We start from the raw sequence: 23,011 nt of genomic DNA on the forward strand, positions 1-23,011 counted from the left end.
TCAGCGACACTTAGATTTTATGTGTAAAACCAACGAGCTTGGGACATCCTGGGCCAGAAGTGTTACTGTGGCCCGTCCATGCTGTTTGTATCTGGGGCTGGTTGCATGAGAGCAGAGTGAGCGGTAATAACTGCAGAGGAATGAAGTGAAATTCAAGTGTAGTAAAAAATTGAACATACAAATAATGCATGAGGAGAAAAGCTATTTGACCAGATAGTCACTCCATTTGAACACTGGATATCTGCTCGCTGGCTATGCACTTGTAGAAAAGAGCCTCTATTCATCAGAGACTTGTGTCTATTACCTGTAACCTCCCCTAGACACACACTCATCCCTCCATCAACTCACTTTTGTGTTACCCTCATCTCACCCCTCTCTATTGCCTTCTGGGATCCTCTCATCTTCAAGCTTCGCTGACTTGTCCTCATGTTTTGCGCTCTACTTGATCCGCACACATTCATCAGGTATAGTCACCTGCTTCCCTGAGACATCCCTCCTCATGGCTGTTGCCCAAACGGGAAGTGGTATCTCATCATGCGTGTGCCCGTGTCGATTTGAATTCTTTACGTGTGCACATGCAACATAGTGCCATGTAAATATGGCAATCGGTGCATGGTAGAGCAACAGTGGCAGTAGCATCACAAGGGTGTCCATCCCAGGGTGCAATGGGAGTGCTTTAGGAAATGTAAGCAGCTTAAACAGTCTATGATGTTGTCATCTCTTCTCAGCTGAGCTCCAAAAATAACAGGCCCTCTGGGTACAGACTGACAGGGCTGAGCAGGGCACAGTCAACAAACAGACCCAGAACAACCCGGCCCAGATTAGTTTAGACCAGCCCGCTAACTCAGTCCACTTGTGCTCAAACTGGTCGATTCAACCTTGCAAAGTTATTCCAGCGGACTGCGCCTTTACATGAGATGACAATTCTCATCCTCTCATCCTCTCGACCCAGAAACCTGCATGGGTCGGCCCACTTTATAACGGCCTGGATGTATAGCAGGCAATTTCCCATGAAGCCCTGCCTTTTGCAGGCTCATGTGTTGGGCAATTTACTTTAAAGAGCACGCTCTCTACCTGAGCCGAGTGTGGCTGGCGAGGTGGTCGCAGTGCTGGTGGCAGGGGAGGTAGGATTAACGCGTGTGTGAAGTAAAGTGTGTCGGAGAAGGAGGGCCTTACACTTCCACTGAGACAGCAGACAGAGAGAAGTGTTTAAGTCTCCTCGCCGCCCCCCCTTTTCTCTCATCTAGGTCATAATGTAGGCTATAGGCTAGCCTATGTATATTCCAAGTATGGTAACACACAGCATGCGTGTCTAAAAGTGGGGGCGTCGGCATGGAGCTGCCTCTGTGTCACATATGTGATGTAACACATGCAGGAGAATGAGTGCTTGTGTTTGGTGTTGTGTACGGTTGTGGACGTATGTGACCATGTATGGTGCGTTATTTTCTGTCACTTTTGTTGCCTCAGATGCAGCACTGTAGGAGTATGTGGATGAGCTCATTCTCACCTGTAAAATGTAGAATGAATTATTCATGATTGAGAGCTAAACTGGATTGAGTTTAAAATGAGCTATTTATGGAATGCCACATTTGAATATTATATAAAACGTTGTTTTTTTATGTGTGTTTTCTGTTCTTTATTTGACAAATTGAAAACAGACATTTCAAGGCTTTGGAGGAAGTATTTGACTTTTATTACAGCTAGTGAATCTAGTCCCTGGTGTTCAGAGCTAACTTGCACATACAGTATCTTTCCAACCTCTGCTGTAGACAGTGAAAAATACATACCGTGTGTGTGATCATGGATTCAGATGAGGACTGGAGATCAAATCCGTCTTCTCTCTATTTCTGTGTGTCTCATGGAGACGACATAGCAACGGAGGAAGAAGATGAGACGTACAATTCCAGCTGCACATGAAACCCGAGTGGCTGTCATGCACAAATTCATTGGTTTAGATTTCTGTCTTACTGACAAGCTAAGAAGGAATGCGTTTATATATATTTTTTTCTATTAAAGGCTCGGATGACACAGCAGTAGAGGTTCAATTCACAGATTAGCCTCCAGCACCCTATCGCACGCAATTACAACACATAGCAGTCAACATCTTACCCTGGTCTAACAATGGGACAACGACTGCAGTGCAGGGGGATTATTCCAATTTGTGACTAAAGGAGAAAAAGAAGAAAAATTAATTAAAAAACGTGAAAAAAAAAAATACTTTTTTCAATCAAAAATAGCTTTGATTTTCCCCCTTTGAACACCAGCACCACATGGACTATGTCTGTTCTTGTCTCTCTATACATTAACACTAATCCCAAGGTCAGAAGCATAATTGCATCGATCTCATCCGCTCACATATTCCCTCCGGCCTGTTGTAGAACTCAGCCCTCTCAGTCCACCATCCATTTCAGTTGTCAAAGTAAGTTGCAGTCAGTTGTTTGTATTTAAAGAATTAATTGGTCGCTAAGCTGTCATCATCCTCTCCGCCTTAAAGTGCCATGTTCACAGAGTGTCATTTCACCTGTTTATGGCCCAGGTCAGGGGGCAGGGCACGGAGAAGGCATGCCGACGATGAGGAGAATGATGATGGATGGAGTGATGCGGTGTTGATTGCTCCCAGGTGATTGCTTGCCTTATCTCGCGGTTATGGTGCTTTTCTTCAGGGTGACCCCTGAGGTGCCGGGGTGTGACAGGTGGAGGGATAAAGAAGCGCATTCTACGACTTGTCAGGGAAGGAATTTGGTCGTTGAGGTTACATGTGCTATATTTAGCCCTCTTTTACAGCCAACGATCATTTAGACGTGACTTTTTGGAATCTGTTTGAATAACAGGCTCTTTAAATCTGAATTGGGTATTGGTGCAGTAGATGGAGCGATGATACTTTTAGATTCATATGATGTATATTAAGTGTATTTTGCATTAACTGAATGACTGCTTTTCCCATTAGACAGCAATCTGGGTCTATCTGTTTTTGCGTCTGTCTCTCACACCTCTTACAGCTCTCCTCATCTTTCTCTTTGTCGATATCTGTCTCTTCCTCTTCCTTCTCAGGATGCTGCTATCCTGACAGACAACTCCCATCATCTCTAGCTGCTTTACCCACACTCCCCTGTGGATAGTGAAACTGCAGGCCGGCAGCAGCAAAGGTCATAGGAAAACCACTGCTGCTCCCTTTGTTGATTAGTTTTCCTACTCTACATTATAAAACCTTGCTGTTAAGCTCGCCCTGCTTTGTGGTACACATTATGTCATAATACAAAGTAACAATCCAGTTTACCAACATTTCCCCTTCTTCAACTTTCGTAAAAAGCAGAGTGACTGACATTGCAAACTAGACAGAATGAGAAAAGCTCAGTGTGTAGAATGGCTACTTGACCCTAATGGCTTTTTGACATACCCTGGTAATCAGAGTTACGCTGGAAAAGTTCAGTTAAGGGAATTGCGCTGGACCAGAGGTGCTTTATGTCCTGAACTACGATCCCTCTGGATTTTATGGCCTCCGGCCATAATGGAGAGTGCGTGGTTAGGTTATATGAAGGACAAAGGCTAGTCCGGTCTGCGTTAGATTCAAACCTGAAAGACTGTGGAGAGAGCACCAGGTGTAAGCTGTGAGCATGATGTGTACACGTGTCAGCTCCTCCACATACTGTATGTAGCCAGCGGTAGTGCGTTCATGTTTGCTGCTCTGACATTTATACCATCTGTGATGTAAAGCCTCCACATAGGGAGTGGCAGGAAAACAAACAACAACCTCCAACCAGACAATTTAATGGCTCCACGACCCCAGAGTGCCAGCAAACAGCTGCGATGTGAAAGCCTGGCCTTTTCTCTCTTTTTATTTAATTCTATCAGTTAGCTAGCATGGGAAAAAAAACAAAAACCAAAACAACAACAACCCTGAAATGTCATTTGGGACACCGGCGTGACCATCATTACAATGCAACGACGACACGGTATGTGCCTATAGTGATAAGGACTTCCTGTCTGCAACAACTCGCAAATCTACACGAGGCAAATCTGATCTCTGAGGTTCCAGATGCGTCATCTTATGTAACTTAGTTTTCAGGCTACGACTTGGCTTGTGAAAACAGCTGTATTTATGTCTATTTGTATCTATATAAAATACAAGGTCTGTAAGACCATCGAGGTTGTTCTTAAAAACCTCTAAAAAGACGCACAGATCATGATGTTCATGGAGCTGATATTGACTGTCACTGATCTGCATAATGTGTCATGGATGAGGTCCAATTCTGGCTGTTATTGAAGACAAGAGCTGCTGCCATATTGATCATCACATATGATGTGAGCCATGCTGCATGATTTGGAATGCTGCACTCTGCATGCTGTAATATCATGAAGCACGGCGGATATTGGGTTTATTCTTAGTATCTCTTCATCTCAGTTGAATAGGACATCTGGCCCTGTGGCAATACAACCGTAATAACAGGAGGAAATAGATGGCGTATCAAGATGCTCTCTCAGTGCCATTTCCATCGCTCTCGTGTGCTGATTGGTTTTGTGTTAAAACAAAAAGGGCAGCGCTGTTAGTACAAACTGACCCAGGGACAGCTCATTATCTTCTCCAAATGGCTGCCCAGATACATAAGATCAGTGCCATCCATTTAAAATAAAGTGCTTTACGACTGGGCACTAATTCTCATCTGTTCATTAAAAAAACGAGGGAGCAGTATTTTCTTCTTCTTTTTTTCTAGTTCAAGCACTAACTGTAGGCCTTTGAATGCTTATCATCCTATTTTAAGAATAGCATTAATACAAAGTGTGCAAATAACATACAGCACAAATGCGCTTTGCAGTGATTGAGCCAGCCTCGCTCATTGTAAATAACCATTTGCTGCATATATGTGCCTTCAATTATTTAACATGGCATAGTGTGGCTGACAAGGATTTCTACTGCAGAGGAGAAGAAACACGTCATTTCAGGAGTGATTGCTGAAGTGACGATGTGTTTTGCCAGAAACAACAGCAGTTACAGCAGCATGTATAGACCAGGACGTACACACGTCTCTCATGTCGACCGCATGAATCCCGACATGCATACTGATTCACCGCCGCTCCTTTTGGACTGACGGGATCGCTGCGTTTTGAGTAGAATCAACTCTGACACAAATCCGTAGGTGAAGCCCACTCACAATTTACTCAATTGTAGGCATCAGGGCAGATAAGTGCGATGTAGCCATTAATGCCTAATTGTTACAATTGTTGCTCATTAAACAGGTATCGACCACACTAATAGCCCGCATCCCATGAGAAACACTCATTTGATTCCGTTCTGTAACAGTGCAGACAATTCTCCTCTCAAGCCGTGGATGTTGTCATGGTAATTATCTGGAACATGGTGAAGCGGTTAAGTGTTTTGTGGCCTTGGCTCCTGCTCGTCACTGTTGGCTGTTCGTATGAACACAAACACAAACACCCAAAAAAACGCTGTGGCACCGTTAATGAGGGGGAGAACACAATAATCTCTCTGTGCAGGTGGAGGAGAAGGCAGGTACTGGCTCTGTATCTCAGCTATTCATTCATCCATCAGCAAATCAATCAATGAGTGAGTGAATGAATGAATGGATGGAATGAATGTTGCCATACAAAACAAAAACATTTAACTGGAGCTAAACCTGAGATGGAGTATTTCTGTGTCGTTCACCAGCTGCTCCCCTGGCCTCGCGGGGTAGACTGTTCTGGAATAGCGTGGCAGGGTAACAAGTGGTTTTCAGTTACAGAACCATTTTCACATGAGGATCATCAACAACTGGCCCTTTCCTTCATCTCACACCGTCCCTCCCTGACGCTGTCGATCACTCGCACGGCATTAATAAAGAGTTTGGCCGCTCTCTTTCCAGGCGTTAAGGATTAAGTTGTGTTGTGGTAAAGATAGTTGCTGGGACGACCTGAAACCCCAGTAATGTAGTTTGGACCAGCTTCTCTCCAACGGTTTGAGCACATTTTCCTCGTCCTGATCCAGACCAGACCAGAAGAGTCACGCTCGATTTACCCGTCAGTTGATAACGCTGTCGAAATTAAAAGTTGTTTCAATGTTTTTTTTATATTGTATTGGTACATTTAGGCAGTTAGTAAGACACAATTTTAAAAGAGGGCTGCTTAACAAGTACATCAGCCAATTAATGAGGCATAGAGCCAAGACAATGCTGCCAAAGAATGATTACACATCTTTAGAAAGCAAAGTACACCGGGATTATTTCTTTGAAACATCATTTTCATGGTTCGCTTTAACCCAGATGTACTGGAGCTGGTTTTATAGTTGTGACTTTAGGGGTGACGGCAGAGCTACGGTGCTTACAGGATGCTGTACGTGACGTGCGCCTCCTAATGAACAGAACTTGACATCGGGGCTACAGAGAATTCGGTCATTGCACCTGGAGACCGCAAGAACTGTGATTGATCCGATTGAGCACATATGCTTTCTCCTTTCCAATATCTAGAAGAGATTGTTGGTAGTGAAGTTAAGGTATGCTGCTCTTCAGTAACGCACATCTAGCAAAGCCATTTGCACCGCAAAAACCTTCTACTCCCCTCGTTGGAAGCTGCCTATCACAGTGAACGAAAGAACGTAAACAAAGTGATTGCATGATAGCGGCCTCATCTTCAGTAATGAGACGAAGCAGAGCAGAGATTACTCAACGTAACAAAATGAAAGGAATGTAAACGCACTAATGATCCAGCCATCTAGTGTTGCAGTGGTGCTATCAACGGGTGAAATAAGATGCTGAACTATAAATCAAAACCTACAGCATAGTCAGTCTCTTGCATCGTTATATGTCTAGCTATGTATATCTTACTGATAGGCTTCATCATATGGAATACTACTAGGGCCTAAAGGTTGAACAGTTACAGGAAACGTTAGAGAGACTGAAAAATAATGATCTTTTTAGACACTGTTTGACTTGTTGTTGGAAATATCTGGCTGCCAAATGGAAGAAATGTTGTCAATAAAAACTACCAGAACCCTGGTTAGTCACCTGTTGCTCCTGCAAGTGCTCGTAAATACCAGAAGCGGTTTAGATTTCCCTTTACCACTTGTTGTGTGTGTGTGTGTGTGTGTGTGTGTGTGTGTGTGTTGTCGGGTGTCAGTATATGGCGAGCACGGGTGTTTTAATAACGCAGAGTAAAGCAGCTGTCTTTAGCAGTTCCTGTGTAATTGTGATCCCTCTGATCAGGCACTCTGTAAACACCAGATAGTAAAACTAGCCTGGAGCCCGACTCAGCGTTTGACACACAGTCTCTTATTCACGTACACTTATACTCACATGCCGGTGCAGAGACACCTGGACTTCTAGACGCGCGCCTGCACACAGAAGCCTCTTGGTCCTTCATGGGCCTGTTTATATGTGAATTGTCCTTAAAATCGTAGCGTCTAATGCTTGAAAAACAAAATGAGTGGCCACTTAAAGCACTTGTGCTTTTGATTGGTCACCATCCGCAGGGCTCAACATGATAACCCCCTTATCACAGACGGTACCCCTCGTCCTATTTACGCTCATGACCGAATGTGATGCTTGTCAAAACGCTCACTCAGGACGAAAGTGAGAGGGGGGCCAACTCTACTCCCAAGTTTCATTTTTAAATCCTTCAAGTTCAGCACAGAATGAACTCTTTTAGCTGCCTCGCTCTGGGATGTCAGTGTTTTCTTTCTGTCACCGGTGGTGCCAGAAGCTTCTCTTCCTTTTTTTCTTCTTTCTATCCCTGGCTCTCTCTCTCTTGACGTGTAGCGCTGAGTGGCGGGAGGAAATGTTGGCTAAACTTGCTTTGCCTATGTAAGGCATTTATACAAGATACTCAGCTCCATGTCTGGATGGACTAAGTGCATAATTCATGTCTTGGTGTGAAGCTAAATCCTCTCTCCATCTTCCTCTGCTGTACTGCTCAACTGTGTAATGGCTTCTGTCTGTGTAGTCATAAAACGCTGGTAGAGTCAACTAATGCCCCCCCCCCCCCCCCCCCCCCCCCCCCCCCCCACACACACACACACACACACACACACACACACGCAACCCGGTACAGAGTCAGAACCAGAACTGCACTCAACTGACAATTCCAGTTCTTTGTAGCCATTCTTTATTCATCACACCGTCTTCAATCCAAACATGTTTGTTTTCAAGGTTTTAAGTTAATACATTAAACTACTACTATAGTAGAGGGATATTGCATTTTAAAGTTTGAGAATGTTCTTATCCCATTCTGTTTTTACTTCATCTTTTTTATAATTACACTCTATATTCTCTTTCACCCCGTTGTATTTGTATTTGCTCTACAGCTGGTGACACCTTTGTTAGGTATATCCGCAAACATTTATTGGAAAGCTACATAATTCATGAGGCTCTACTTTCTGTCTGCTCTCTTCAAGATAATTGTGTAATATATTCACCAGCTGTTCCACATTATTTCTACTGGGGCCAAGTAATCAATTTACATCTAGAGCGATCTAGAGCTTGTACAGGCTTGTCTCTGCATGTATTTGGACAGCTTTTGCTGGAGTGAGTTAGTGTTACGATGGAGAGAGTGCCACTTCAAATAAGACCAGTGCAGCCTACATGTCTCTCGGGGCCTCATGGGGTAAGACAGCTTAAACGCACACAGACACGTTACCCGGAGATTATTATACACAAACCTTACACAGACAGGCAAAAAGTCGTGCCTGTAAACACACTAAATATATCCCACAAGGAACTCAGTTTGTGTTTAATCTTGTTTTTTTCTCTCTCCAAAATCAAAATGACAACATTATGGGTTTTGCATCCTAACCGCTGGGCCAGCAGGACACCCAAGTGTTTAGTATTAATGATACTATGATACATCAAATCATTGAGTTTCTTATAGAATTACCTCTCTGCGTTCAACAAGATTTGATATTATTCTGCTTACAGTGTACAGACATGTGAGCAGCCAGCATGAGAAAGTAAAGGCAGCATTACTAAATGTGCATACAGTAACAACACATAGACATACAGTCAAACATCAGTCGAATGGACCGTCTTGTTGTACTGTAGTTTTTGTGGTGGGTTTTAGTGAATCTCTCCTACATCAGTCCCTTCAACATGTAATCCAATAAAACATCATGGCTGACTGTTAAGTTGTGATGATTTAAAGCTACAGGTCATGGCGTTGTAAAACATGGATTATGGCTTTGTGTACAATGTGTATTCACACACACACACACACACACACACACCTCCAGTTGCCCTGGGGCCCCTTGGGCAGATGGACTCACCGGACAAGCCAGCCTACACACACATTGTAGTGTGCACTTTGATATTTGTTATACAAGCATATTAGACACACTGCACGCATGCACGCACGCATGCACGCACGCATGCACGCACTTTTTTGTGTGAGTCTGTTCTGAGATGAAAAGCAAGATAATCAGAGACCATGACCTCACCATAAGCAGTGCAGTGGATATTGTAGTCTCACTGTGACGTCGGTGTTACGTGCTACAACTCCGGTTTGAGTTCTTCAAAGTGACAGAGCACACAGAGCAGGCTGTTGTGTTCACAGTGCTGGCGGTGTATTTGGACAGGGTGACAAAATGAATGTGACCTTTCCTGTGGACATCTATTGGGCTCTCAAAGATTCATGCATAAAGAGTTTGATAGAAACCACCACCGAGCAAAACATTAAAGGCGGAAGTCTGCCTGACGTTTCAACACAGACCGGTGAAACAGCAGAACATCGTGTGTTTGGATCCGTGTCAAACTCTTTAGATCCACTCAGAGAGTCAAAAGCAAACACAGCAACCACAGAGAGGCTTCTGTGTGCAGCACAACGTGTTAGCAGATCAACAGACGACAGCAGACAGTCACCGTTGCACAACTGTTCTGGCGTGACTGATGACTGCCTGCAGCACCACCCTTCATTGTCCCAGTGTCCCTTTCCCTCTGGCTTCCCATGTGAGTATGTGGGTGCGTGGTCGTCGGAGTGTGTTGAGCACATGATAGGTTAACAGGTGGGATGACTTGGCTGATGTAGAAGAAAATGTTCAGGCTAGGGAACAGCTGCGAGTGAATAGGATCCCCTCGGTGTCAGACCACAAGACTTGGAAAATATTTTTAAATTCACATTCTAAATAGTGCTACAATGCCCGTGATGCACCTACTGTTCTCTGGTTTGTTCTACGACACGTTCAACCCGTGTCGGCTGTGTAACTCGGCCACTGCTGCAGACAGGGTCTTTCTATAAATCTGCAAAAACAAAAATCACTAATCTCGATTTCTAGTTTAGCCGAACTTTCCAAAGTACAGCATGGATCTATTTATACCGCTTTTCTGGGTCAGATTAACTGCATTTCTGGGTTGTTTTCAAATCCTTGCTTGAAATCGACAATTTTTCCCATGTTGCAATTTTGTAAAACGTATGTAGGATTAACATTTCCGTTTACAGTGTGAAGAGTTTTGAGAAACATGTGGTACGAGTAGGGAAATTAAAATAGAAATAGCAATTAAAGTGCAAAGTTACTGCACATGCAAGAAGCACATGAGGAGGAAGCAAGAAAAGGTTTGTCTGATTGTTGAGCCGTCCCGTCACTTAACTCCAACAAAGACTATACTGTTCTGGAATAACCCTGTTTGTTCCGGTCCAACTCCTCTCTTGCTGTGGTTCACATCACAAAGCACAACCAATGCCTGGCTGTTTAGCCAACTTGAAACAAGCAACGACGGGGTGTGTGTGTGTGTGTGTGTGTGTGTGAGCGTGTTTGGATTTTGTCCCTCTTAAAATGCATCATCAGGAAACTGAGCCATCAAACACTAATCCCATATTTTTGATGATTCAGATAGCGTTGGCGTTCGCTGCTCCCAAATCTCCTCTCTCTGAATGCCTGGATTTGAATCCTTTATGTAATGCTGCATCAAGGCCAAGCTAGTTGGGACTCTTGGGTCAATTGGAATTGACAGTGTGTTCTTCACTCGTTAATATAGCAGAAGGGTTAGCCATAATACCAGCGTAATCCTTTTCTCTGATAATGTATTTTATATGTTATTCACTTATGCAGCAATGTAAGGAGCTATTGTTCAATCCAAGGTCACCCTCCCTCTGTCCGCTCCACCTCGTACTCCTGTTCTTTACAACTGTGCTCATGTCCTCACTCCTCCTCTTTCCTTCTCCGCCCCCTCTCCCTCTGCTACCTTTCCTCCTCAACCAACAGGAAAAAAGCTGTATATGTGCATAGATAAACTGCGTAAAGTGTGTGTTTGGTTCCGCTACCCATCTGGGATCAGATCTGGTTGGCAGAGGACAGAGGAAGAGGTCCGCTCTGCCAAGGACTGTGTTCCTCGCAGAGACGCTCGGATCTAGGAGGTTGATTTTGTAAAGTAAATAATAAAGAGGCTCGTAAAACTTGTGAAGGTTTAATGGTGATATGATCATATGGTGCTCGTGCGCTGAGACATAAGTGCTCTGAGGGTTATTACAGAACAGAAGGTTGGGGACGGTGACCACTGCTACTACTAAATAAACTTTTCCTATTTTATAATGCTATTTATTATCAGTGGGTCAAAACAGTTGATTTGACAGGATTTGATGCTTGTCACCAGATTGGTTTCTGATCAGACCTCCGTGTTCTGATTGCAGATGTTTATCTGATGTGTGGCAGCTCGGACTCTCCATCTCTCTTGCTCTGAGCGGCAGGTCTCACTCGGAGATTGCCTCGTGTTATGCAACTCGCTAGACGTAAGCGGCCTGTTGGCAGAGAACATTTTCAGTTTTTTATTTATTTCTGTGTTGAGAATTTATGGCCACTGGGCCAATGAAGGACACATTTGTGACTTTTGTTAACTTTAAAAGCGGTTTACACATTTGTGCAGTGCAGTGTTTATGGAAACTGTAAAAGGGGAATTATTTTGCTCTCCCACTGTTGACTTGTGTCGTATATACGGTGAGCATATTTATTTGGAATGGATTCATAATGGCAGGTTTGATTCAATACATAGATCCACATATTTCTAGTGTAATACCATACCCCAAAGTGGCTCACATATATCACTCTATACCTTGGCTGGGAATTTAGAAGAAGTCTATAAACAGTATGGTTTCTTCAGCATGAAGCAACAAAATGTTGCTCTGTTGAAACATGACTTTATTGATAATGATGAGTGGATACTGATTATTATATCCACTGTCTCAGTGTTTTGGTAAACTTAATACCCGTTATCATAATAAAGACGTACTATTTAAGAGCATTTGTCGTAACGTATGAGGTGATATACTGTATAAGCTGCGTCTACTGTGTATTTTTGTACACAGTGTGTTTACAGACGTGCGCGGGTCCGGTCGTGTAACTTATTTAGAACTTAACTGAACACACGCTGTGAAACACACCAGTGAACCGAGCACTGGTGCGCTTAGTTCACTCGTTCTCGATAATTCTGCGGAGGAGGTTGTCGACACTGTGCTAATCGTCTTATGCACAAAAGAAGACAGATGTTTCCTATTAAAATCCTTGACTGGAGATGAACCGCACCTCATAAAACACGCTGTCAGCTGCTGGCAAATCACAAGCGGGACAGACGGGCAACGCGTCCTCACAACCTTCTTGTGTGACGTTTGACAGCAGGCACAGTCGACCTGAACCGAACACATCATACGTGACTTTTGGAGCGGATATGACATCATAAGCTACTTGGTATAACTTTCTGCTCAGGCTTTGTTGATCCCATTAAACTTGAACCTCCTCCCACAATGTTTCAGTCTAACTGAACTCAAAGGCCTAATAATCGGCAGGCGGTAGTATATGACACTCTACAATCCTATTTGCTCTTGTCAGCTGTTAATTGCTGTGGAAGGGATCCTTAGCATTAATCCGCCTAAGCAGGAGTGTGTGTGTGTGTGTGTGTGTTTGATCCCTGTCTGTTGACACGACATCCATGATACATTTAAATCCATGAGAGAGAGGGAGGATGTGTGACTGACGATATTCTATGGGGAAGCTATGGGTTGTTGTAGGATATATTATCAGCAGGACATTACATCATTTCTGTACACTTTTTTAAGAAGACAATATTTAATCGTCCCGCAGTAGCCGTAATGAACACACACTGCTTCGGAGAAAAAAAAGACTGTGTGTCCAATCCAACATGACGTTTGATTGTATATGAAAGAAATTAGTTGTGATTTTTAGTTTTTATATGTTCATGAGTTTCTTTGTAGTTTATCTGCTGTCACTCTGCCATCCGAAGCAGCATATCGAAGCATTTAAATAGTAAAAAGGTTGGAAAAACAGTGGAAATATATGTATTGTATGGCAGAGATACAAAGAGAGAGTGAGTGAGTCTCTCTACATTGATTTCTTTTCTCAACTTGGCATATTTTCAAGCTAACAGATGCATTCCAGGGATTTAAACCTCCGTGATAAAACTATTGGGTGCGTAAAATAGTTTTCAGGGTGAAAAGGTGAAACGAGAACAGCTTTTCTTTCTGTCTCTTAAACGGGACTTAAAGAGTAAAGGAGGTGTGTTTTCTAATGCATCATGTCGGTGAGACGGAACATGTACTCAGGTTTAAAAGTGCAGTATCTAATAACAACACAATTCAATTTTTACAATGAGACGTTGACTGTCCAAAACGGATACTTCTTGATAGAGTTGGGATCCTTCCCGCAGTATCAATCTGATGGGTTGTAAGATTATTGATGGGATAGCTCAGAAGAAAAAATTGTTCTGCTACAATCAGTTAGTTTTTTTTCTGACTTTTCTCTAATCTTTGCTTCGTTAGGTAGTTTAACCTCTTAAAGCCTCTGGTTAGTCAGAGGAAACAAGGTGTTCAACGTAGATTATGCTGCATTAGAACAGCTCACGGGCCACAAAGGTCTAGAAACCACTGAAATCACATCAATGTGTTCTGTTCTTGTACAGCGTGAGAGGACTTAGCCTTTGGAGGATGTTAACTGACCATAGTTTTTAGATGTGCTACTAAGTATTATAATGCCACTTTGAGCGCTTAATGGACTAGTGTGCCCATGCTTTTGACCCTCTCTCATAATTAAAAAAAAAAACACAGATTAAACTGGAAACCAATTGAGTTATATGTTTCCCTTTGGTGATTAAAGGACAATTATTAATCAGAGTGACATTCTATATTTCTACCCCACCGGAACACACAAGCATGCTCATCATCACATGGCTACGACAGTATATCTCTGACTCATCAAGTGGGAGTCGCATGAGTGTGTGCACGGACTATTAACCCTGAAGCTGTTAGAATGAGGTAAAACGAGCTCTTTTCAAGGCCACTCTTTGATTTTTATTTATTGATGGAACAAGACTTCTTCATATGATCATTGGGCCTTCGCCAACAGTTTCGCCACATTCATCTCTGCAGACAAGCTGTATCGGCAGGCAGTTGTATTACACTTGCCTCTCCTCCACTTACTCACAAGCCCCAGAGCCAACCAGCCACATTTCTGATGATGGGGCTTATACTGCACTGTATGTGACAGTCTGTCAGAGTAGAGGTGGCCCTACTCAATATAGTTATGTGCTTCATTCCCAGGATTTCCCCTCATCATGCAGCATGCAGGTGGCCTCAAAGGTCAGCTCCATACGTCTGAATATAACTCACATTCTGGAAAAAAAGCATCCAATCACACTGGTTATAACCGACGACATCACTTCACCGCAACCCTCCATTCACCCCATTGGCTCCCTGTTCGTTTTGGACTTGATTTGAAGATTTTACTCATCAGTTTTAAAGCATGCCTGGGTCTGGCCCCAAGCTAAATGTTGACACCGTGCTAGTTACAATGTATTTGCAACCATGTCTTAATTCATTGCCCCCCCCCCCCCCTTGTGTGTGTGGTTCACACTGTCATGATGCACAGTGGGTGGGAGATGAGAGGAAGATGAGCCTCCTCCACGCAGTTTTCTTCCAGATTAATAAATATAAAAAGATGACAGGCTTTCCTCGGAGGAAGAGTGTGTGTAAATGGATTGCTATTTTGCAAATGCAATACAATACGGTCATGGCTACAGAGCTAGAGAGCGTATTGTGTTGCATTTGAGTGATGGCCACCCTTAGTGGAAATTGTTTTCCTGTGCTCTGTTGTGCATCACACTCTTTTTATATTAATGGAAGTAGATTCAAAGTAAGTTCCAATAAATTACCGATGGAGCATGCCCAAATGTTATATCAAAACATACTTTATTTTACAATTTGCTGCTTTAATGGTACTATTATATCCTACAGCTAAACAGTCGTTATAAACGTTTAATAAAGTCATGACTAAGATGTAACCATGGATACAGTGAAACCTAAAATGTATTCTTTTCACTTTCACATTTATTTGAATTGTCATCACTCTGGTTATCCAGCGCTTAATGTTTTGATTGCAAAAGGCTACAATATTTGTCCGGAGCTATCATGTCAAACTATAGAGCCTTTGTTTAAAACCCAAACTGCCAAGCAACAAAGAACGAGACAGAGAGCGGGAGAGAGAGAGAGAGAGAGAGAGACAGAGAGAGAGAAAGAGAGACAGAGAGAGAGCGAGAGAGCGAGGGAGAGCGAGACAAACATTCAGCTCAGAGGGATGAAAGAACATGAATAAAAACACAAGCTTATTCTGAGTTTCAAAGAAAACCTCAAGTTCAAATCAACTCACTTTCTCTGCTGCCTACAAGGTGACTTACAACAGAAGTAAAACTATTCTTTCCTGAGATGCACCAAAGGCATCCCAGAAGACAATGTGCTAGATTCTGCTCCTCGTAAAGCCACATTGAGGCCACGGCTATTTTTGAAAACCTCGGGCTTCAGACCCGTTTCTGTGCTTAATTCTCATTCTAATTTAGCGAGTGTGCTATTCGTCGAGTCATGATGAATGTGTCCCACCTTCCTGATGATTTCAGCCATGAGTTGAGTAAAATGGTGCAGATTGCTCCTCATATATGGAAGTGTAGTGCATTTCTCGGGGGCCTGACGCTGCTTCGGTTGATTACACACGTCCTTGAACCCCATCTGAACACGAGGCAGGTGGCGTTTATGAGTCTGGGTGTCACTGATGACGTTTAGTCATATTAAGCCCGCTCTTCTCTTCTTACACGTAAACACAAGCGCAGCATATCACCTGCTACGTACTCCATACGGTAAATACTGCCCACACATACTACGGCCATAAAACCTGAACTAAACAGATGAGCAACTAACCGAAGACACGTCTCATCCCCCTTTCCTCCTTCTTTTTGTATCCATTTCTCTTTACTGTGAGATTTATTCCTGTCAGAGGGGCAAGGACATCTATAGTTTGCTGAAGGTCCAATGTGGCAACACCGGTGCCTGTAGATCACCAGCTATTATGAACTGGGCTGACAGCTCACTCTGAGTGGGCTGGTCTTGAGAGTGAGATCCCAGGTCCATGCCGTGTCAATCATGCATCCTTCAATCTCAATATGCGCTCTTTATCAAGGCTGGAGGCAAGGATGAAGGAGACGGGCTGTAAAAAATGGCGCACACGCCTCCTCTGTTCGTCCTCTCGGCCCCGCCGTCACTCCTTTTTATTACCCCGGATGAGCCGCCAGTTAGCGGGCTCATTAATAAGCGCCGGCTGGAATTGGACATTGGCTGAAGTTGTAGAGAGTCTATTCTCCTCATCTCTCAAACGCACCTTTTCTACCTCAGCTACGAGCTCAGATAGCGATGAAAGAGGGAAAATGACTGCGCAGTGTATTAATGATTGTGCCAGTAAGCAGTTTGAAGTTTGACCCTTTGCCAACTAACCTGTGGATTTGTCTCAGTGCATCTTCACACCTGTGGTGTGCAGGTGCAACAAACCCTTCAGTATTTGTGTAGTTTGTTTGGGGAGGAAAGAAGCTAATCAGGCATCAGGGAAATAGTCAGGATTTCAGGAAAAGTTGTATATTTAACTTTTTTTCTACTCATCAATGTTGTTTCATAGATTTTATATACAGTACACGAATAGACCACACGGTAGAAACTGTGTGCAGTTTACAGGTTCTTACAAAAAAAAGGGGAGATTAGCTCAGTTTAGCTCAATTTCTACTGGATCAAGTACAGTAGCAGCACATCTGTGCCTCAGGGGCAGATAATGGGGTCATATTCCTGGAAGGAAACTTAGACCTCCTCTCTAGTCATTCCAAAGCCCCATTAAAGTTTCAGTAGTGCTGTGGTTTTCAGAGGGGCTGCACTCAGTGTAGCAGGTCATCCAGGAGCCTGAAGGAGGCACCGAAGGACAAAAGGCACGTGGTGATTAACGGCGCTGGGCGTGGAGCCCCGGTTATCTGCTGTCTGTCATTATTACAACATATGAAAATAATGCAGACGTGTAATATATACAGTATGTGTTTGGAGGTCTGAACAGCCATTCATGTTTTTCAGTTTGTTTCTGTCCGTTTCACAATGAAACACTCACGTTAAGATCAATAAGAGCTCAGTTCAGTTGGTCCACCTGGTACAAGGAGTTTATTTTAGTTTGAAAGAGATAACTTGCGATCATTTTTCATGAGGCTTACTTGACATCTTTGTCAACAACCATCTTTCTCAAGTTGATATATCTGCGGCTCTGCCAAACCAGAATAAAATCACTCTTGGGACGGCTATTTATTCATATTGTCAGTTCAAGGCTTCAATTCTTGATGTGTATGTTAAATCAAGATATTCCTCTATTTTGTTAAGGCAGGGCTTATGTTGGGTTACATATCATAATAAAGTGCCTTAAATCCTTAAATTAAGTTGCTTTAAGAGGTCATCCCCTCTCTTTAACCAGTTTATTTCTGATATAATTCTATTCTACACTCTCCTGTTAATTGCGTAACTTTACTTCAATTAAGACCTATTTGGTATACTACTATACTCCAATGGAGAAGCATTCCAACTTAAATGGAATACACTAAATGTTCATGTGTGTAAAGGGGTTTTATGAATGAAAGTAAACATATTACCAGGTGTTTTGGCTTTATATTTCCAGGGTGAGCGTGTCAGGTTTATGGTAGTTTACTGCTGGTAACATGCTGCATCCACACATATCTGATCATGACCCAATATTCAATAGATCAGTATAGTCAAATAGCTTAAGGATTCATTCATAAAACTCTATTTAAATAAAGTACATACACCTTCACTTTATATTCCCATGAGGCTTTGACATGGACTGAAGTTATGATATTGTTGTCTTCCTTAAATTCTAATTGGTACTCTTCACCACACAGCTTTTCTGTACATGTGTAGTGTGTACACAGTGTTCTGTAACTTTAAATTCTTCCTGTCCTTTTAAATACTGTTTAAAAACAATATTAATTGGACCCATGTGCCTCTCATACACGTGGTCTGGCTGGTTTTTGTTTGTGTTTGAGACACAGAAGCAGAGAAATGTGTGCTGCTTGATCTTTATCTTTGTGAAGAAGACACTCTGTGCACTCTGTGTGAAAACACAGCGCATGGAAGTCAGTGAGTGGGAGTCTGTCTACATAATGTTTTAGTTTATATTTAGTAGTTCAGTGTATCCTTTCTGGGAGAAGAAACTGAGGCGGTACTGTAGTCCATTCATGTTTCAGCTTTCTGGGTAAAGCTGTCTGAGGCTTACATGCGGTACAAGATTGTGATATTATCACAGTGAGAAGAGTGGATATCGGGTCATCAAGAACAAACTGTGTGAGAATAGGACATCCGTTTTAACACTATTCATGAGACCATTTCTTCTGGTGGGTTAAGTTAAGATGAAATTAATTATGCTGGTCACATAAGTCATAAATGGAGGGGGATTAAGTAATGTAATGGTTCTGATTGATAGCCTTCTCCACAGTCATTTTCATTATGTAGTAAATGTGTCAGAGAGAGGCATGGCACTCGAATCCATTAGGAAACGAAGATACAATTTATTTGGGTTGATTCTCTTGTAGCTAATCCGTCAACAGAGAGAAAATAGGTCAATGATCGAAGCCAAGCAGGGACTCTGCCCAGAAGAGGACGGACGCAAAAGATCCGATACATACAGACAGAAACAAAGGGCTTTTCACAGGATCCCAGAAAGCCTACAGACGCACGTGCAGAGCGATGTTATAGTACAGCGCTCCTTAACGTCACTTATAGTTAGCGTGAGTCCACTGGCCGCTCCCGGAGGCCCATTCATGCCTTTGCATCTGCCTGCCTACTCATACAGTACATGGGGCCATACTCACCCACCACCTGACCTCAGTTCCAGTGGCGCTGACTGTACTCTACAGTGTACTATACAGCAGCAGACTGCACGCTTGCCCTGCAATCCCACAACCTTTCACTGCTCTCCCGGCCCCACAGTCACCTCATCAAAGCGCAGCAGCAGCTCATGGATCTGTGTCCGCCATAACACTGACTTTGAACATAACTGTTTCCTCCCCCCTTTTCCTTGTGTTATTTGATCACTTTTTTCCTTTTAAGTGACACAGGCTATATTTAACGCATCCCCAACTGTTGTTGGTTGTCTTTAATTTGATTTGTGAACTTGGTGTTCTTGATCTAAGCCTGTCTATTTCCTTCTTTATCCTCTTCTGCCCCTCTATTCTCTCTCTCTTCCTTCTCTCTCTGTCCCTCTGTGCTATATTACTGTTATTTAAAGCTATTGCTGTAGCTAATATGTGACGTATTATCATTTGCCTGTGTTACTGCCTTGTGGTTTTTTTGCTGTTGTTTGCTTTTCTTTCTGTGTGTGGTGAGTTTTTCTAACCCCAGTTCATTCTGTTATGGCACCACCGCAGTCCAGGATGACGCTGCCCCAGGTACCCAGGAGTACATTATGTTACGGCAGGACTCCATCCACTCTGCGGATATAAGGAGTAAAGGGTCCCCCTTTCGCGCTAAGTGTCACGAAATCTTCTGCTGCCCGCTGAAGCAAGCCATCAACAAAGACAGCACAGAGCCCGAAGGTTTGATCGCATCCCCTCCTTGTTTTGATTTGCTGATGCTCCTCGTATCCCCCGCCCACTCCCGTCTTGTTTTCCCCTCTCTCTCATATTCTGTGTGAACTGATAGTTCTCCGCCCCTCAAACCTAAGTTCTCTTTCATTCCTGTCTCATGTTCTTGGAGAGCATCTGGTGTGTTTCTGCCCCTTTCTAGCATGTGTGTGTTTGTGCACGAACGAACGAGTGTGCGGAAGTGTGAGCGCTTGTGTGTGTGTGTGTGTTTGAGCATCGTATAAGACTGAATGCTTAGGGCATGTTTGCTTGCAGAGAACCTTTAGGAGGGCATCTCTCCCTGGGATCCTCCGGCCTGGGTTTGTACTGTACGAGTGTGTGTGTGTGTGTGTGTGTGCGCGTGTCTGTGTGTGCCTGCACACCTCTTACGTCGGACTGAGTGAGGAGCACAGCATCTGTAGCCCCTGCCCACCCCTCCCTACCCCAAACCATTAACTCGGTCATTGCCACCCTGAGGCACATGCACGGACCAAAACAAAAAGCAAAAAGTAAAAGGGGAAATAGATGGAGGCAGCTGCTGCCCTAATGAGTTCAATGACTGGGCAATCTCAGTGTGTGCTTCCACTTCAACTGGCCTCATAGAACAACAAAGGTGAAGCGCTTTTATCTTCCTATCCTGAAGACTATGTGAGAATGAAATGTGTTGTATTCATGACTAAATACTGATCTACTTAGCAACAGACTGCAAGTCAGCAACCCCCCCCCCCCCCCCCCCCCCCCAATCCCCTCTTGTTCCCTGTGCTTCCTATGTGGCTCTTGATGGCTGCATCCTACCCTCTCAGTGCTTCCTTTCCTCCTTCCCTTCCTACCTTACCTAGCACTTCTTTCCCTCCTACTGCATCCGTGTCCCCGTTCACCCCCTACCTCTACCTCTATTTCCACATCTTTTGTGCTTGTAGCAGCATGACGATATGCCTGCATGCACAGCTTACACTGAATATGTTATTGACGTTTGTACAGTTAGGACAGGCAGTAAAGTAGAAAAAAGATCCTTTTACTCCAAGCATGCTTCCTTACCCTGCACTGTCTGGCACTCAGGCTCTTTGACTGCCTCATTTATCATCTATCCCTCGATAAGAGTGCTGAGATTGTAGAAATTGCTTTCCTTTGCAGACTTCCTGATAGGTAAGATATGAATTATCTTGCTCCTGATATGTGTTCTGCAATGTATTGGTGTGTCCTCTATTGCATCTAAAAGAGGACCCCGTTTGGTACAGTAGTGCAACACTTGGATATCAGTTAACCTGTTGATGGATGTCTGTGTGCCTGCTGGAGGACTCAAGCACATGCACTTATCCCTGTGGGGGAGAAGAGAGAGAGAGAGAGAGAGAGAGAGATAAAGCAGAGGAATACTAGCGGAGGTCTGGCTAGAAAAGTACAGATGTATTATTCAGTTTGGCTGCAGCTCCAGTTGGACGTGACTGAATTTACAAAGTAAGGAAGGGAGACTACAGCTGTTACGTAAGCTGTTTGTGAGGACGTCATTAATGTTGAAGCATGATGCAGACGGAAACTTTGTTCAACCATGTGAGGAGCAGCCTACACACAAACACACACACACACACACACACACTAATATCTTTGCCAATACGTGTAAATAACAAATGTAAACAACATGCATATTGAAATAGTAGAAGTTGATATATTTCTTTTGTAGTAAACGGTATTTGATATTAAAATGAAAAACAAGAAGCGTGTGTATGTTTTGAGAGATCTGAGCAGTAAAGTCAGCCTTGTCACATTGTTACCATGGCAACAACACTCCAACTCCTTTGTGTTGCACTTATTAAGGATTTTAATGGATGAGATCATTTAGCTTCATGTGCAATATAGCTTGCCATTCAAAGTGGATTGCAACACAGGCTCTCTCCAGTCAGAAACTGTGGTTGGTTGTCTTGGATTTAGGTTGTTTATCACACTATAAGTAGTAAAAGGCCTGTGTGTTCAGTTGAGATGCAAGAGTGTGTCTGCTGCTGTGTAGATGACAGCGACAAGTGCTCTGAAAGGTACAAACATTGAGATCTATTGAGGCTTTGGCAGAGTCGGTTATCCACTATATCAAGTCCTCCGAGTATAATTCCTCTGATGCATAGCCCAGCAGCACTATGTTGAGGTGGCTGCTACAGAGAGCCAAGATATTGGTTTCAACAGTCACCGGAGATGTGCTCGTCAGAACAACACATTAGCGGCACACAGGCCTGGGCTCTGGCGTTCAATTCATATCGGTTCATCTCTGTGGAGCTGCAGGGAGCATACGAACTCAGACAGAGAGCACTGGACCTGCCTCCTCCATCCTGAGGTGTGTGTGTGTGAGTGTGTGCTGCACGCTGTCAATCAAGTTGGTCAGACAGTTTGTTATCTATCTTAAAAAGTCACTTTGACACGCTCTTCAGCTGAGTCTGTGTCACCACCTCTCGATTCCTCTTAATGCTCAAATCATTCTCTCCTGTCTCCTCTGCTTCTGTCTCTCTCTCTCAGCTCTGTTCTGTTTCTCCACAGCGGCAACAAAAGATGGTGCCCGAAGGGGCTCGATCTGTGTAAATATCCCATTCATAATTCAGACGACTGCAAGACTCGGTGTTTATAGTTACAGGCCACAGACAGACAGATATCCATAAAGAGATGTAAACACAGAGGTATAAAGGCATGATGTGTATTTTTTTCATTTGTGACTCGATGACTTTTAAAATGCCAAACGACTCAGAAATAGAAATAGATAATTGTCTGACATGTGTTCTCATTACGTCGAGATTTCCATTAATATTAAAAAGGTTGGAAATGAATGGGGCTGTCCCAAGCGAGGTTGTCAGGGTTTAGAAGTGATCTGTAAGAGTTGTAGTTGACCCAGCTGTTTTTCAGCATCAAGAATGAAACTGAAAGCCCAAGCGAATCCTTCTTCCATAGTTAGTCTTTTCCTTACAAAATGTTCTCTTTGTGCTTCCACTCACTTGATTTAGATAACTCAGGCGACTGAGAACAAGCACTGTGGATTTTGTCCCCCAGCTCTTAAATTGCGAGCACATTGTCATATAGTTCATACAGGCACTAAAATAATGTTTCAACACTGACTTGAAAATTGTGAACCTAAC

At 43.3% G+C, this 23,011-nt stretch overlaps 1 protein-coding gene across 3 annotated transcripts in view; it reads left to right on the forward strand.

Annotated features, from left to right (window-relative positions):
• Positions 1-23,011, forward strand: part of fgf13a (fibroblast growth factor 13a) — a gene marked incomplete at its 5' end in the record, with an annotated part of 80,378 nt that overhangs the window by 17,879 nt on the left and 39,488 nt on the right. For 2 of the 3 annotated variants that reach the window (XM_079167900.1, XM_079167901.1), the window contains one exon: positions 19,707-19,874. In XM_079167900.1, the coding sequence (XP_079024026.1) occupies positions 19,707-19,874 (168 nt within the window). Of the gene's footprint in view, positions 1-9,897; positions 9,924-19,706; positions 19,875-23,011 lie in introns of those variants that run through there. The other variant, XM_079167903.1, reaches the window with a different exon arrangement.

Source organism: Pholis gunnellus (genome assembly GCF_910591455.1).
Source record: "Pholis gunnellus genome assembly, chromosome: 10".
Classification (NCBI taxonomy): domain Eukaryota; kingdom Metazoa; phylum Chordata; class Actinopteri; order Perciformes; family Pholidae; genus Pholis; species Pholis gunnellus.